This window comes from Equus asinus, chromosome 7 (assembly GCF_041296235.1).
Source record: "Equus asinus isolate D_3611 breed Donkey chromosome 7, EquAss-T2T_v2, whole genome shotgun sequence".
NCBI classification, from domain to species: Eukaryota; Metazoa; Chordata; class Mammalia; order Perissodactyla; family Equidae; genus Equus; species Equus asinus.
The window spans coordinates 83,087,034-83,104,882 of NC_091796.1; the positions used below are offsets into that span (position 1 = coordinate 83,087,034).

General features: G+C 36.6%; 1 protein-coding gene across 1 annotated transcript; it reads left to right on the plus strand.

The window, feature by feature from the left end:
• Window positions 1-19: 19 nt before the first annotated feature.
• FCF1 (FCF1 rRNA-processing protein) lies at window positions 20-14,204 on the plus strand. Its single transcript, XM_014835695.3, has 8 exons — window positions 20-106; window positions 426-493; window positions 1,691-1,762; window positions 2,595-2,743; window positions 6,821-6,893; window positions 11,836-11,923; window positions 13,147-13,241; window positions 13,935-14,204. The coding sequence occupies exons 1-8, from the start codon at window positions 104-106 to the stop codon at window positions 13,981-13,983; spliced, it is 597 nt and encodes a 198-aa protein (XP_014691181.1). The 5' UTR covers window positions 20-103; the 3' UTR covers window positions 13,984-14,204.
• Window positions 14,205-17,849: the final 3,645 nt, after the last annotated feature.

Below are 17,849 nucleotides of genomic sequence, written 5' to 3' on the forward strand. Positions count from 1 at the left end.
GCGGCTTCCGCTTCCGGGCTATCCTGTGCCGGAAGCAGTATGCGCATGACGCATAGACTCGCGCTGTCGGCGATTCCGGAAGAAACAAGAGTGCGGCGTGGACATGGTGAGAGGGCAGGGTACCTGGAGGGACGTTGTCTGGCCACGTTTTGGGCGGAAATTGAGGGAGTCAGCCCTTAGCCAAATCTCGTCCACATTCTCCTTGCTTATTTTCATTCTGAGCTTAGGTTTTAAACTGCTCCGAGCGGTGCCTGTTACGCCCTGGCGGGTGGGGAGAGGGGCGAGTTGAGTCAGAGAGGATAAGAGGGGGCTAAGAGAATAAGAGGAGGGAAGAAGAGGAGGGAATAGACAAAAGAAAAAAAAAAGGATATCAGGAAGAGGCAATGTATTTCCAACTGTTTTAACTCTAAAATTTCTGTTTCAAGGGGAAGCAAAAGAAAGCAAGAAAGTATGCGACCATGAAGCGAATGCTTAGTCTCAGAGATCAGAGGCTGTGAGTGTCTGGAGTCAGCTGGGTTCATAGACTGCCCAGAGATATACGAGTCACGAGGGGATAAGTAGTGAAAGTTTTTGTTGTTATCTTGTGGTTACTTTTACTATTATTGTGTCTTGGATTTGTATAGCATGGGATAGTTGTGAAGTGTATAAGGGTCATTTAGCTCCTGAGCGAGTACGCTGGTGAATGGGATGGGAATTAAACATTTAAGTGTTCACTTTGTTCCACCGTTTTTATATACTTTTTCTACCGTATCACATTTAAGCCTCCTAACAGTCCTGTGGTAGGTCGGATTATCTTTATGTTCTTGCTATATTACACTACTACATTTCCCAGGAAAAAACGTGTTTGTTATAATTGTTGAAAGATGGTGAGGTCAGAGACCATGGTTCCCTTGTGTCTCCTGCACCTGACACTCAAATATTTTTGAAAGAAATAGTGGGAAAACACCTAGATGTCTCCATTCTGTAAATCTTACAAGAGTCTGATGGCTGTGGGAGAAGAGTGGAATCATATTCCCTACTATAAGGAGGACCCAAACATCTTCCCTGCTTTAGTGAAGAATGGTGGAAGTTATTAAATAAAGACTTGTCTTCATTTTGATTAAGAGGCTCAGAACAAAGGAATGGTGGTTAAAGCCTTCAGAGTTATTAAATGGTATTCTCAGCCTTTAGTATATATTTGTCATGCAATTTTTAGGAAATTTTCCCCATTATTAATGTTTTATTCTAGGTAAGGGTTAAATTTTGTACATGTGTTGTTTCATTTCAGCCCTTTTTAAGAGGCATATGGGGGAACCCTACGGTTAAAACATCTGAGTCTTCAGAAGATAAATGTCAGCCTATTTACCCACTTTTTGGAAGTGGATTTTGATCCTTGATATGAGAGCTTCTGGCTAAGAAAGAAATGATAGTATAACCAATATTTATTTACCCATTTATAATTTTCATAAATTATTGGCTAGGGAGTTTTAATTTAATCATGTTTTATGGATTAATTATGTTAATTCCAGGCTACTTCCCACACAGTTATTTGTGCTCAAAAAGTATATGCTGATGTTAACATAAAGAAGTCACAAAGTAGGGTTTCCTCTATACACACACACCCCCAAAAAAACTTTTAATTTTGAATGAGATTATAACTGCTATGGTTTTTTCTTCTCCCTTGTGTTTAATTTACTTTTTTTTTTCCTAGCAAAGAAAAGGATAGATTAAAACCTAAAAAAAAAGAAAAGAAAGATCCCAGTGCACTCAAGGAAAGAGAAGTGTGAGTAATCAAGAATTTCATGTTTTCCTTTAAAACTTAAGAAGAGATATTCTTTTTCTTCTTCTTTTTTTTTTTTTTTTTTGCCCTGAACTAACGTAATGTCTGTTGCCAATCTTCCTTTATTTTGTGTGAGCCACTGTCATAGCATGGCTACTGATACACAAATGGTGTAAGTCCACACCTGGGAACTGAACCTGTGCCACCAGAGTGGAGTGTGTGGAACTTAACCACTTGGCCACGGGGGCTCGCCCTAGAAGAGACATTCTAAAACCTTGGACCTCTTAGAAATCCAGGCTTGCCCTGAGCTAACTTGCTCAGTCATTTGTGAATAAATCTGGCACAACTATGCAAATGAAAGTGATATTGATGAGCATATATCAGTTCCAAGGATTTGAAGGTTTTTGGATTTCATGGAGCAGTAAAATTTCCTGTAAAATCCTGGGGATTAAATCTAGAATCATTAATTTTTTCTTTGCCAAGAATCTTTCAGAAGAAATAATTGCCATTGTTTAATACACCAGCGTTTCATAAAAGAAAGAATGTATCACTAAGAAAATAATGAGGACATATTTTCAGAATAAAGATCATTCCTTGTAAATAAATACATTTAACTTTATGAAACTTCATCACATTTTCCTTGTTTTTCTTACTTTGCCCTAGATTGATGATGGATATATAATCACAGGATTTATTAGGATTTATTTCCAATTAACAAGGAAAAAGGAGCTTAATCTATAGCAAAATGTTACAAGCAGAGACTCCTTTTTTTGTTGTTGATACCAAAGTATCAATGTAGACGTTATTTTGTGTTTTGTTTCTTTTTTACACTCAGCCCCCAACATCCTTCCTGCTTATTCTTCCAATATAACACACAGCTCGGCCCACCTTACCACATCCTGGTTGATACCAACTTTATCAACTTTTCCATTAAAGCCAAACTGGACTTAGTACAGTCAATGATGGACTGTCTGTATGCCAAGTGTGAGTACCTTTACATTTCTGTGACATTTGTACAGAATAATCGTATTTATCCAAATACATGAGAGGAATGAGGTTCTAGTTAACTGAATTGCTGGTGATTTAATTTGCTCACCATAGCAATAACCATTTTCAATGAATTGAAATATAATGCAGACTTGACTGGGAATAATTAAACTTTCACGATTCAGAAAATAGTGTGCTTTGACCATCTTTATGGACGTCAATTTTGAACATAGAAGGGGAATTTTCTGTTTTAGAATTCTGGATTTTAAAATTCTGGGTAGATGAAAATTTATTACATGTTTATTATATATTCAGTATGTATATTCGTTTACATCAAGGAGGGAACATTTCTCCATTCCACTCCAGTGTGGAAGAGCTAAATAAGACATTTTGCCATTTACAATTACAGAACCAGAAGTGATGATGGTCAACAATTTCTAAGTTTATTCAGTTTGGTATTTATTTGTACCACAAAAGATCTGAGGTAGTTTATTTACACCTAGGTATGCAATTTACCATTAATAGATTTCCCTTGTGTATTTGGATGTCCCCTCCTTCAAATGATCTGCCCTCACTGTTGTGAGTAGGAAAAAGAAAATTTAGGCCCTGTACAAGGGAATAATTTCCTGATAGTGAGATCCATTGCATTTTTTGGTGGATTTATATTCATATATTTTCCAGTCATCTAGTTAAAGGTACAAATGAAAATTAGAATTATACTTTGCCATAAAGAATAAATTATTGGAATCAAAGGAAAAAGTTTGCACCTCCTTGAATATTTAGAAGATATTCTATAATGAACAACATTTATAGAGTGTTAGTAATGTAAATGTTGTTTATTGATTTATTAAAACTGGGAAGATGGGGTAAGGGGTGTGTGATGGTTAAGAGCTAAATTCTTTAAATGCCTAAAATTAATAGATATAAAAAGTGACTGCGTAAGTTTATTATATCAAGATATGAAGGTAACCACCAATTGAGAAAAACAGCTAATGGAGTAAAATAGTCATCTCTAAGGACCAGAATTGGTGGGGTGGGAAAAGATCAGGGGACGGATATTTTTTCATTTATGCCTTTCTGTATTTCTTTTTAAAGCCATGTATGTGTAATACTTCAATTTTTTAAAATCTCTTAGAAATAATAAAGAGTAGCCTGAAGTTGGGGTACTACCATGTGTGTGTGAGTGGACTAGGGTGACCCTGTGTGAGGGAAGACACTAGACTTGTTTAGGTAGACTTTTTGTATTCCCATGGTGTTTCTTACGGTTGTCTCAGCTGCTTCTCCAGGAATGCTGTGATCTGTTTATAAATGAAATGGACGGAGGGTGCAAGCATGACCCCTTGGAGGTGAATCGTTTCCTTGACTCTAGCTCCACCACTATTATGTAGATGGCAGCTGTTTAGGATAGTTTTAGTCCTGCAGTTAGCCTTTCTCCAGGTGTGGATACCTTAGAGTACAGCTATAAGGCATACAGCCTAATGCTTACTGTGCCTTTTCTAAAAACAAGCTTATTAAGGAAAATACCACTTTCTGCAGTCTTCTGTGTAACATAATACCTCAAAGCAAAGGTTGAAGAAACATGCAAGTACAGAACAATCTCAGTTACCTAGGATATTCCTTAACTGTTTAAGCTCTGCTTGTTTAACTTTTCTTCACTTGACTTTATACTTAAAGGAAGGCCTTTATCTTTCTCTTGCCTTTAAGATGCCCTGTTGACCTTTTCATAGCTCCTTAGTTCCTTCTATTTTCATCTGATTTTCCAACAAGGGAGGATGGTTAGCTTCCCATCAGCTTTTTTTCCTGCCCATGTGTCCTCTTCCCTGTTGCTGTCCCTTTTTTACGGTGATCTTCCCCGGCCCACTTCCCTGCTCCAGATGTAAGCCCTTTCTTGCTTCACTGCTGTGTGGCTCTGAAATTGATCCTCTTAAGGTGCATATTGCCCTCTGATTTCAAGACTGTCTGATCTTACTGACTTCATACCTCCATCTTACAACGCTTTTTCTTCTGAGCGTTGTATTTTAGTTCAAAATTTGATAACTTTGTCTGCTTTCAAAAGTATTAATGTACTTGTAAGAAAAAATCTGGCATTAAAAAAATGAAAGTTCCCTGTCATGCTTTTTCTCAGAGGGAAAGTTTTTTAAAATTCATATACAGTCTCTGTGGGGTAGAGGTTGTTTTCATTTATTTTATTAATGAAAATGGGTCATACATTATTTACTATTACTCTTCGTGCTTTTTTTATAACAGCTTTGGGTATAATCCACATACCATACAATTCTCCCATTTAAAGTTTATGATTTAATGGCTTTTAGTGTATTCACAGTCAATTTTTTTTTTTTTTTTCCTTTTTCTCCCCAAAGCCCCCCGGTACATAGTTGTGCATTCTTCGTTGTGGGTTCCTCTAGTTGTGGCATGTGGGACGCTGCCTCAGCGTGGTCTGACGAGCAGTGCCATGTCCGCGCCCAGGATTCGAACCGACAAAACACTGGGCCGCCTGCAGCGGAGCGCGCGAACTTAACCACTCGGCCACGGGGCCAGCCCCCACAGTCAATTTTAAAACATTTTCATTACCCAGAAAGAAACTCTGAACCACTTGGCTATCATCCTACAACCCATCCCATTCACCCCACCCCTAGGTAACCACTAATTTTCTTTCTTTCTCTATAGATATGCCTATTTTGGATATTTCATTAAAATGGGATCATATAAAATTTGGTCCTGTTTCATTTAGCATAATATTCAAGCCTCATCCATGTTAAAGCATGTATCATACATCATTTCTTTCTTGTACCAAATAATATTCCATTGTGTGGATAGATCACATCTTATTTATCCATTTCTCCTTGCTTTTTATATTGAACAAATACATCTTGAACGTTTTTTTGTGTCAGTATATAAAGATGGACCTCATTATTTTTTTAAGTTACATAGTATCCTATTGTTTAAATATATAATTCTTTTAAACCAATATCCTACTAAACATTTGAATTATTTCCAATTTTTACCCTATTATAAATAAAGCTGTAGTGAATATCTTTGTGAATATGTCTCTTTGTTAGGATGGAATATTTCTTTAGCATACATTTTCTAGAAGCTGTATTATAATATCAAGGGATGTATATATATTTTTTATTTTAATAGGTATTACAAATTTCTGCTCAGTTATACAAATTTATGTACCTTCTAACTTAGTGTGAGAATACCTGTTTCTTTAATATTGGGTATTTTCATCTGTTTAATCTTTACCACTCTAGTAGATAGAAAATGAAATCTTGTTTCAACTTACATCTCTTTAATTAGGAGTGGGATTGAGCATCTTTATGCTCATTGACCATTTGGCTGTCTTCTTCTATGAAATGAAATGTAGTGTGTTAATTAAGAATGCAGTCTGTAGCCAGTTCAAATCTTGGCTTCACCATTTGCTATCTGGTTACTTCTTTGTGTCTCAGTTTCCTCATCTATAAAAAGGAGATAATAATAATAACAACCTTACCTGATAGGAGTTGTTCTGAGGATTAAGTGGGACATTCCTTGTAAAGTGCTTAGCACAGTGTCTGGCAAATAGCACATAATTCTAAGCTACTATTATAAGCTCTTTGTATAGTAAGGAAACTAGTCCTTTGACAAATCTGTAGAACTATTTTTCCCAATTAATTTTTATTTCACTTTAATATGACTTTTTCTTTGATAGTTGTCAGAAGTTTTATATTTTTATGTGATCAAATTTTCATTTTCTGGTTAATTTCATAGTTTCTTTTGGTTCACATTTACATTTTTTCCTTCTGGAACTTATTGTAATGTATAGAGAATGATAGGAATCCAGCTTAATTTTTTCCCCAGATGTATTTATCACAGATACTTTATGGAATCTGTGGTGTGGGGTTGGGACAGTTTCCTAGTTTTGGGGATTTTATTCTCCTCTAGTTCTTAGTGTTCATTGCAGTGTGCTTATTCTGCTGTCATTCCAAGAGTCTCATGGGTCTTTTAAAGACTCTCAACAGGATATAATTCAGAGAGAGTAAAAGCAGTTTCTTCACAAGTTCTGTTACTAATATGATTTTTTTTCCTTGGTAGGTATCCCTTGTATAACTGACTGTGTAATGGCTGAAATTGAGAAATTGGGGCAGAAGTATCGAGTGGCTCTAAGGTAGGGAGTAGCTGGTCTAGATTTGTTCTGGATTTGCATACTGTAGATTCTTTTGACCCTTCTTCATCTATTTGCTGTCCAAAAATTTCTTGTCCGATTAGTTTAAATAAAAAACATACAAAACTAGTTAACCATTTGGGATTAAGCAAGCAAATGTTTGAAGGTTAGAGATTTTTAAGCTGAAGCTTTTTGAACTAGGTTACTTAGTAATATTGGTCTTGTGGGCCTCCTTTTTAAGTTCCTCTAGGTTTTCAATTAGGAAATGTTTTACTATCAGTTTGTAATCTAGATGTCCCCTTCAGAGTCTCACACTTAAAGGATTCTAAGTTTTGAATTTACTCTAGAAAGTACTCTTTTTTTTTTGTTTTTTTGTTTTGTTTTGTTTTGTTTTGTTTTGTTTTTGGAGGAAGATTAGCCCTCAGCTAACTACTGCCAGTCCTCCTCTTTTTGCTGAGGAAGCCTGGCTCTGAGCTAACATCCGTGCCCATCTTCCTCTAGTTTATACGTGGGACGCCTACCACAGCATGGCTGCCAAGCAGTGCCATGTCCGCACCCGGGATCCGAACCAGCGAACCCCGGGCCGCCGAGAAGCGGAACGTGCGAACTTAACCGCTGCGCCACCGGGCCGGCCCCTAGAAAGTACTCTTGAGTTTAAAGTAGCAGTTCCCAAAGTGTGGTCTGTGGACACCTAGGAGTCCCACAGACCTTTGCAGGGAGTTTGCAAAACCATTTTCATAATAATACCAAGGCATTGCTTTTGTCACTGTGCTGACATTTGAACTGATGGCGGAAATGCTGGTGCCTTATTACAAATCAAGGCAGTGGGCCCAAATAATGCTAGTAGTCTTTGTATTCTTCACTGCTACCCAGTGGCAGTTAAAAAAAAAAATACTGGAGTCTCAAGCATATCCTTGATGAAGTAGTAAACTATGTTAAGTCTCAACCCTGGGGTACACATCAGTATTCCTTGTGATGAAGTTTGAAGTAGACATACAGCGCTTTTGCTCCATACCAAAGGACGAAGATTGTCTCGGTGAGAAGCATTTGTGTGCTTGTTTGAGTTGTGAATTGAACCAGCTGCTTTTTCATGGAATATCATTTTTATGTGAAGAACAACAGACAAACACTGATTTTTCAGACTTTGGTATTTAGCAGATATTGTCTCAAAAATTTATGCAGTCTACTTGTCACTTCAAGGAAAACAACTTACTGTATTAGCTACCAATGATAAAATTCAAGCTTTCAAGTGAAAATTACAGTTTTGGAAAATGACGAGTTATCACATTCCCAATACTATGGATCTTTCTGTTGAGACCATGAAGATATTAATGAGTATGATTTTTTTTTATATTATATAATGAAATGTGTCAATATTTGGAAGATCTTTGTAACTCAGTGAATCAGTATTTTCCAGATGATCAATGCATGGTATCACGGAATCATGCATGGGTAAAAGACCCATTCAAAGTAAAGGATATACCAGTGGATTTTTGTGTGTACGTGTTACCTATAAGGAGATGTAACTTATGTGCTATAAAATGCACCAAGTTTAATTGTACAGTATAATGGGTTTGGCAAATGTATACGGTCATGGGACCACCATCGTCATGAAATAGAACATTTCCATCACTCCAGAAATGTGATTCCATTTATATGAAATCCTAGTTCATATAATAAACTATAGTAATAGAATATAGATCAATGGTTGCCTGGAGCTGAGGATGGAAAAAGAAGATTAACTGCAGAGGGACACAGGGAACTTTTTGTAGTAATGGAAATGTTCTCTATCTGAATTGTAGAGGTTGTGACATGGATATATAAATTTGTCAAAACTCATCGAATTTTACATTTATAGTCAGTGAATTTCATTATATTTCATAAATACTTAATAAAGCTATTTTAGTAAAGGCAAAAGGAAAAGTGGGAATCTAATGTATGAAAGTGGTAACATTATTTAGGTCAATGGGAAAGTGATAAACTATTAAAATATTGATTATCCCTATGGAAAGAAATAAAATGGGCTCCTTATCTCACTTCCTTCAAAATCAATTCCAGGTAGATTAAGTAACTAAACTTTTATAGAAAATATAGAGAATATCTTAGTGATTTTGGAGTAGGCAGGGATTTCTTAAGAAGTCCAAACCATAATGAAAAACTAATCGATTTGACTCTATTGAAATTGAATACTTCTGTATAACAAAAGACACCATAAACAAATGAGAAGACAAGCCACAGATAGTGAGATCTTAGTAACACATGTAATCACCAAAGGGCTTATTTTCAAAATATATAAAAAACTACAAATTTGTACAAAAAAGACAAATTCCTTAAATTTCACAATAAGATATCATTTCATGCCCAGCAGATTGGCAAGAATTAAAGCCTGCTTGACAGTGCCAAGAACAGTTGAGATTATGGAGCAATGGAAATTCTCATATTCACTTGCTAAGTGTGTAAATTGGACAGTCACTTTGGACAGCAGTTTGGCAATATCTGATACAAATGAGGCTGTTCATACTCTTACAACCCTATGTCTTTCAACCTGAGGATCACAAATCTATAGGTTGTAAAATCAGTTTAGTAGGTCACAACCAGTATATCTTTTTAATGAAATAGAATAAACTATAAAATATTGACATATATTGTATATAGGAAAGGTTGAGTATTGTATCACAGAACTTTTTTCACTTTTACATGTGTGTATATATGTGCTTACTGTGTCCTAGATAAAATGCATTTCATACTGTGCTTCTGGTAAAAAACAAAGGGCCTGCCACAGAGAAGCTCACATACATATATTGGAGACAAGTATTGGACTTTTCTTTTGTGTATGGTAGCAAAAAATTGCAGGCGGCCAAAAGATCCATTAAGAAGAGAATGGATACATTATGGAATGTTCATGAATAAAATACAGGAATGAAAATGACTGAAGTAGAGTTGTATGTGTCAATGTGGCTAGATCTCCAAAACAATGTAAAACAAACGAAGCAAGAGCATATGTGAAGCATACCATTTATGTAAAGTTTAAAAACATGCAAACTATTAGTTCATTGTTTACAGGTATATATGTGTATAATCTTACATATGTAGTAAAATGTGTGGGACTGATAAATACCAAATTTAGGATATAGTTACTTGTGGGGAGGTAAAAAGAAGTTGGGATTGGAGAAGGGGCTTCATTTTTATTTGTAATGTTTCATTTCTTTAACTAGATGGTGGATACAAGGTTTTCATCATTCCTTATGCTTTTTTGTATACTTGAAATACTTCAGATAAAAAGGGGGAAAGAAGCAATTATTTTAAAAATAATAATAAAGAATAGGAGGGGAGAAAATAAAGGTACCGAGTGTACCTCTAATTTCAAGTTTGGTTGTGAAGAGAAGCAGAGAAATGGGTTGTTGAGGGGGGTAGTATAAGTAAAAAGAAGGATTTTTTTTTATTTTTTAAGATGGGGGAGATCCTAGCGCATGTTGGTATGTTTCTGAGAAAGAGCCAGCAGGAAGGAGGAGACCAATGATTTTAGGATTGAAGGGGTAACCAGAAGAGCAAGGGCCTAGGCTATTGCCTGCCTAGTTTCCAAGCAGCCAGTCTGCCTTCCTCCTAGTGTGTGCTCCTCACCACAGCCTGCCTGGTCTTTCTGGGACAAAGCTTTGCTCATGTCGCTCTGTCACTGAGAAATCTTTAACCACTCCCCATCACCAATGTCATGGAGCTCACACTTCTCAGCTTGGCGTTGGAGACTCTTCCCAGTCCACCCTCAACCTGCTTTCCAGCCCTGTTTCATCTCCTCTGCGTGAACAGCCTTCTCCCCACCAGAAAGATGTGCACACTCTTCCCTGAACACCACCAAACCATTTTACTGATGGGTGGTACCCTTTTTGGAATATGCCTGCCTCCACTTACTTGGAACATTCTTTCATCTTCATTTTATTTCTTCTCTGTGTAATTTTTTCTAAATAGACCCAACCCACATTGACCTAGCTCTCAGCTACTGTGATAGATGGAGTATTTTTGTTGCACTTGGTACCTATGTGCTGCCTTGTGTTTCTGTTCATTTGTGAGTCCTGATCATTGTGTAATAGAAACAGCATTGGCTCTGGGAATCACAGACTTCAGGGTTTTCTTTTACAAATTTGTATGAAAATAATACATGTTTGATTTGTTTATGGCAAACAATATAAATGTATACATTCAATAAAAAGTAAAAGTCCTCCTCCATATTCACGCTTTGTCCATTCTCCTACCCAGAGAGTGACACCTGAGAAGGGTTAATATATATTTTTCCACACCTTCTTCTGAATAAGTGCAAATCTAGAGAAAGAGAATCGAAGAAAGAGATTTGTATTTTCTTGAGTCATATATGTATATATAGTTCAATAGCTTACTTTGTTTATTCAACAGTTTAATATAGGTCCTTCCACAGTGGTACATACCTCTTTTTTTTTTTTAATGGGTTAGAGGCACCAAAATATATTTAGCTTTTACCTTGCTGATGGGTATTCAGATTATCTCCAGTTTTTCACTATTATAAACTATGCTGTAGTGACCATCCTTGTCTCTATATTTTTTTACTTTTGTCTAAGACAACTTCCTAAAAGTGAAATGGTTGGGTTAAAATTGGTTTGATTTTGAATCCTGGCTTTTTCCAGCTGTGTAGCTTTGAACACATTAATCTTTATGAATCTGTCTCCTCATCTGTAAAATGAAAATATAATAATTCAGAGTTTTGTGAAGATTAAAGGACCTAAGGCACACAAGCTGTCAGTCAGTTTTAATTCCCTTCTGTATAAGTTGTCTTTCCAATTAGAAGGTAAGCTTCAGGAGGACAGAGGGGCCTTAAAATCTCCACGTAGGTCATGTTACTCTTATTTCGCTGACTGAGACTCAGAAAGTTATCTAGTGGCCTGAATGTTATCATTAATTCACTTTTCTAACCCTGTAGGATTGCCAAGGATCCAAGATTTGAACGATTACCATGCACACACAAAGGAACCTATGCAGATGACTGCTTGGTACAGAGAGTAACTCAGGTATCATCAGTTTTTAAAGATTTACTTAGTACTTTAAAAAAAAAAGGTAAACTATTACCTCCGGAATATTCATGGTCTATAAAGTATCTTGGAATGTAAATAGTAAAAAAAAAAAAAAAACTTCATAGAAAGCATAGGTATCCTCATTTACTTAAGAAACTGAACTGTAGGGGCTGGCCCTGTGGCCGAGTGGTTAAGTTTGCGCGCTCTGCTGCAGGCGGCCCAGTGTTTCATTGGTTCGAATCCTGGGCGCGGACATGGCACTGGTCATCAAACCACACTGAGGCAGCGTCCCACATGCCACAACTAGAAGGACCCACAACGAAGAATATACAACTATGTACCGGGGGGCTTTGGGGATAAAAAGGAAAAAATAAAATCTTAAAAAAAAAAAAAACTGAACTGTAAATGTTTGCTGTGGTCATAGAGGAAAGGTCAAAGGCTTGAGCAGGAGACATGGGTTTTAGATCTCAGCACCTGCATTTATTGGGTGTATGATTTGGGGCACTTACTGATTCTTTATTCTACAAATCTTCTCTATAAAATGGTGTAAGTGAGTGAGTGTAGATATAATAATAGATCAGATTCCACCTCCCTGTGAATGTAAAATAAGGTTCCATTTCCATTTCCTCCCCATGCAGGAATATTGTTCCTCTCCACAATGCCTAGCCCAGAAGTATTTCTCAGTTACATCCGAGTCTACCAGGGTGCTATCTCACAAGTACCCCGGAAGAAGTAGGAGATCCCATCCTGACCTCGTGGCCAAAGAGGTAGCCTGCCTCTCCCGCTAGGAGGCCTCAGAGTAGGCCCGAGCCTGGAGATCCTGGGAAAGGCGAAAGCTGTGCCCTCCCATTTAAGGCACTTACTCTGCATAGACTCCCTCAGGGTATTTTCCCAAAACCGAGGAATTGTCCTCCTCAGATGTGAAAGTCCCTTCCACTTAATGAGACAAAAAAAAATTTGTGGCTTTTAAATAGTTTTTTTCTATCTTCTCTCCCTCAAGATTCTTGGAGCTACATTCAGTCCAGGCAGCTTGTTGTATGTTTTATAAATATGAGGTCCTAGATCATAATAGCTACTCAACGAATTGTTCTAGCCTTTCCTTTGCTCTTTACCATGAGAATGAATAATTCTTCAGACTAGCCTGTGATTGTACCATTATCCACTGTCACTAAGTAGACTGAGTGAGCTCCCTTTGAACACTCAGTTGATGTCTCTTACAGCACAAGTGTTACATTGTGGCCACGGTTGACCGGGACCTTAAACGAAGAATCCGGAAGATCCCTGGAGTTCCCATCATGTATATTTCTAACCACAGGTGAGAACTTTCTCTTGGAGACGTGATTAAAAATACATAGTTGATATCAGTTAAAAATGAGGTCAGGTTATAGAAGGATTTGAAAGAAACTGTTATATCAAGTGTTTACATAGTTCTATTTGAAGAGATGAGACAAAGTAACAAGAACAAGGGCAAAAGATAAAACTAGGATTTAGGAATGAGGCAGACACATTATTACAATAAGATTACTAGAAGAAATAGATGTGTTGCTTTAAATACAAAGCAGTAATTTAAATCAAGCTAATCTTTTTATCCAGAAATATCTTTTTTTGAAAGCCTAGTGCATGTGATTAGCCCCTCATCTGGGAAACTAAAAGCTTATTTAAAAAACAACAGCTGTTCTTTATCCTTCTTGGATATTCCCACATCAGTCTTCAGACTGTTATTATCCAGCTTTTCAGCTTAGGGAGAACACAGTATAGCGGGAAGAATGTGGGCTAAGGAGTTGGGCTTACCTGGACTCAGTGCCTGGCTCACCTCCTTGTTAACTTTCTGACTGAAGAATAAATATAATATGGTCAGCATTTTGCTGTAAATCATTCATTATGGTATCTTTTTAAAATATTCCCACTGACAAAAAGGATTCACAGTGGAAGGTGAGAGTGTGTCAATCAGTAAAGGATGGTTCAGGACCCACCTTTCTTACCAGTGTTAATTTTTTGTCCTGATCAGGTACAACATTGAGCGGATGCCGGATGATTATGGAGCCCCTCGGTTCTAATTCTTAAAAGACACAGTTCCTCTGCCCTCCTTCAACCAACCTCCTCTGTTGCCAGTTCATTAAACATGCTATAGCATGAATTATTATTCCATTCACCCACTTGCTCTGTTATGAGCTGAGTATGGTTAAATACACTCACTTTTTGATGTTGTTTTGGAAATATTTTGTATCATTTTAAAATTTGTTGCATCTTTTTATAAATCAGATGACTACTCACGCAATTTGATGGTCGTTGTTTTATACTGATTTACTCAACAAATATTTACTAAGGCTATGCTAGATACTTAATCAGATGTGGTCCTGCCCTCAAGACACTCATGTTATGGTGAGAAAGAGAAACATGTCGATGAATAAATACAGTAAAATAATGATGCTAGGATAAAAGTATGAGGGAATAGACACATATAGGAGGAAAGAATGGTTTCTTTCTCCTTGGTTGGGATGGGGAGGGAGGAAAGGCTAAAGGTAGTAATGTTTGAGTTTATCTTTAAAAATGAATAGGTGTTTGCCCAGTAAATGAGGAAAGAAAATAAGACATAGGAAGCATATGAACAAAAACATGGAGACACAGATGTTCCATGAAACGAATGTGCTTGACCTGTTCAGACAACTGCCAAAAGGTTTTTATAACTAGAACAGAGGGGTAGGGATCTGTACCCACATATGAGATTCCAGAAGTAGGGAGTGGAAAGAAGGGGACCTTACATGCTATGCTAAAGGGTTTGGACTTGGTCCTAAGGTCAATAGGGAGTTATTAAAATTTTAATTAGGGTAGATAACATCAGATTAGATATTTTAAATGATCACAAGGTAGTGTAAGAATAGACAAATAGATCATTGAAACAGAATAAAAAGTCCATAAATAGACCAAATATTTATGGCAATTTAGTATATTATAAAGGTGGTATTTGAGATCTGTGGGAAAAGGAAATTGTATTAGAAGGCCAAATAGCGCGGAGTCATTCTGCTAGAGTTAGAAGCCTGAGTCTACCAGTTAATATCTGTATAAATTGGGCAAACCACATAACCATTTGGTGCCTTCCTTGCTTCCTCTTTAAAATGTTTTGTTTAATCTTCAAAACAACCCCAAAGAGATAGGATTAAATTGAACAGAACCTGACACAAGCAAGTGTTGTTCAATAAATATTAATGATTATTATATTATAATGGTAAGTTGTCTATCCATTTGAAAAAAAATTTTAGATTTCTACCTCATACCCTTAGATCAAAGATCTGAACTTTTTTCTTTTTCTTAAGCAGTGGAAGTATCAGGGAAAAAACCACGAAGAATGTATATAACATTTGGATAGAATTCTTAAATAAGATGAAGAATGTAAAAGCCACAAAAGAGAAGACTGATAAGTGTGAATATATTGAAATGGTAGATTTCTGTGCAAAGCAGCCCCCCCAAAAATTAAGACAAGTAGCCAACCAGAAGATTTTCCAATATCTACGACAAGGGCTTGAGGAAATGGGTAGCCATGTGATGCTGACAAGAGTGCAAATAGGTGTAATCATTTGAGACAGCAGTGTCACAGGATCCATTAAAATAAAAATTGCAGATATCTTGTGAGCCCAATTCTATTTTGTAGTTATTTATAGGTATCAAACAGATGATTTCCTTTAAAATACATCATCAGTGTGATATAAATACATGCTAGTGTGATATAAATGTATAAAGAAACATTCACACGTGTACAAGAAAGCTTATAGAAGGATATTTACAGCACCACTGTTGGTAATAGAGAAAAATCGAAAAGAATGTAAATGTCCATCAAAAGGGTCTTAACTATGTTATATCAGTACTATTAGCATTTTTAAAAAATGAAGTAGATCTAAAGATGGGCAAAGGACTTGAATAGATAATTTTCTAAAGAAGATATACAAATGGACAGCAAGCACATGAAAAGATGTTCAACATCACTCATCATTAGGGAAGTGCAAATAAAAACCACAGTAAGATACCACCTTACGTCTGTTAGGATGGCCACTATTAAGAATAAGTCATTGAGGCCTGCGCAGGTCCCAACCTATCTGTGGTTTGGGGTTGCTATCTGCCTCATAAAGCAAAGTGGAGGGTTTCTCTTCTGGGAGGACAAAGTCGTCTTCTCCTCTGAAAAATCCTCCTACATAGTTAGCTTTGGCATCTTCCAGGAATAGGAGGGCGGAGACTGAGGCCTCGTAAGTCTGGGTTTTCAGTTCAGTAGAGAGGGTAGTGGTTGTAACCAGGAAGTCCAGAGTGGGGTGTGGTTCCCTCCAGATTCGTCACTGTTAACACAGCTTGGGCCCCATGGTAGTCATAGAAGTGGATTCCTTAATTAAAAGAAAATACTAATACAAAAAAAAAAAAGAATAAATAACGAGTGTTTTCGAGGATGTGGAGAAATTGGAACTATTGTGCACTGTTGGTGGAAATGTAAAATGGTATAGCTGCAATGGAGAACAGTATGGTGATTCCTCAAAAAATTAAAAATAGAATTACCATATGATCCAGCATTCCACTTCTGGGTACATATACAAAAGAACTGAAAGCAAGATCTTGAAGAGAGATTTGCACACCCAAGAAGTAGAAGCAATCCATGTGTCCATCAATGGATGAATAAGGAAAATGTGGTATATGCACATAATGGAATATTATGCAGCCTTACAAAGGAAGGAAATTCTAACATGCTACAACATGAATAAACCTTGAGAACAATAAGCTAAGTGAAATAAGCTGGTCGCCAAAAGACAAATAAATACTGTGATTCCACTTATATAAGGTACCTAGAGTAGTCAAATTCATAGAGACAATGTAGGAGGGAGGTTGCCAGGGGCTGGAGGGAGTGGGGAACAGGGAGTTTAATTGGCATAGAGTTTCAGTTTTGCAAGGTAAAAAGAGTTGTGGAGATTGGTTGCACAACAATGTGAATGTACTTAACACTACTGAACTATACACTTAAAAATGGTTAAGATGGTAAATTTTATTTTATGTGTATTTTACCACAATTAATAAAAGCAAGAGGTAGAGCTGTATTACTTACATGGAAATAACTCTGACCTATTATTAAGAGAAAAGTAGCTTGTAGAACAATTAAGTATGGTGTGACATGTGTTTTACAATTTTTTTAAACCACAAAAATACATAATTGCTTATTAGGAATATACATATATAAATTGGATTCCCTTCTCTGTTAACAGAATTCCTCATAGAGAAAACCATTGTCACAGGACTAGACTGTGGCTCACTCCTCCCACAGCCTGTAACATGGATAGGATCATCTTCCTGATTGAACCAATCAGCATATCCCTATTCCCTTTATCATTGTGATTATTTCAAACCTAGGTGATCAAAGTCAAGCCAAATAGTCTTAACCAGAGCTTTTACTGGAGGGTTGCTCTCTCTTTCTCTGAGGTAACTTTTAGGACATGTAAACTTTGAAATTGAGTGACCATATTTGTTAATACATTGGAAAAGCCTACTGGGTTTTACTTTAATTGTATAGCTAAACCTAATTCTAAATAATGTAGGATGTATGTCTCCTAAACCAATAGAAGAAATACAAAAGGGAAACTCAATTAAAGAAAAAAAAAAGAATTTGTTAAAACCCATTGAACTGCACCACTGGGCACCTGTATATTTCACAATATGTAAATTTAAAAAGAAGAAGAAATAATGGTAAATAGAAACATGAAGTAAGATGGTAGGGGAAAGTCCAAATACAGAGTGCTCATGATGAATGTGACTAGGTTAAGTTCCCTTATTAAAAGACAAATGCTCAGACTGGATATATTTTAAATCTTGTGGCTGTATAGTATTTACAAGACATGCCTAAAGCAGAATGACACAAAACAGTCGGAAATAATGGGAAAATACACTTAGCGCA

What these genes read in the sequence shown, in the direction of transcription:
- FCF1 (XM_014835695.3), top strand. An exon ending in AGTCTCAGAGATCAGAGGCT is followed by an intron (nt 494 to 1,690) that starts GTGAGTGTCTGG and finishes TTTTTTTCCTAG; the next exon opens with CAAAGAAAAGGATAGATTAA. An exon ending in GGACTGTCTGTATGCCAAGT is followed by an intron (nt 2,744 to 6,820) that starts GTGAGTACCTTT and finishes TTTCCTTGGTAG; the next exon opens with GTATCCCTTGTATAACTGAC.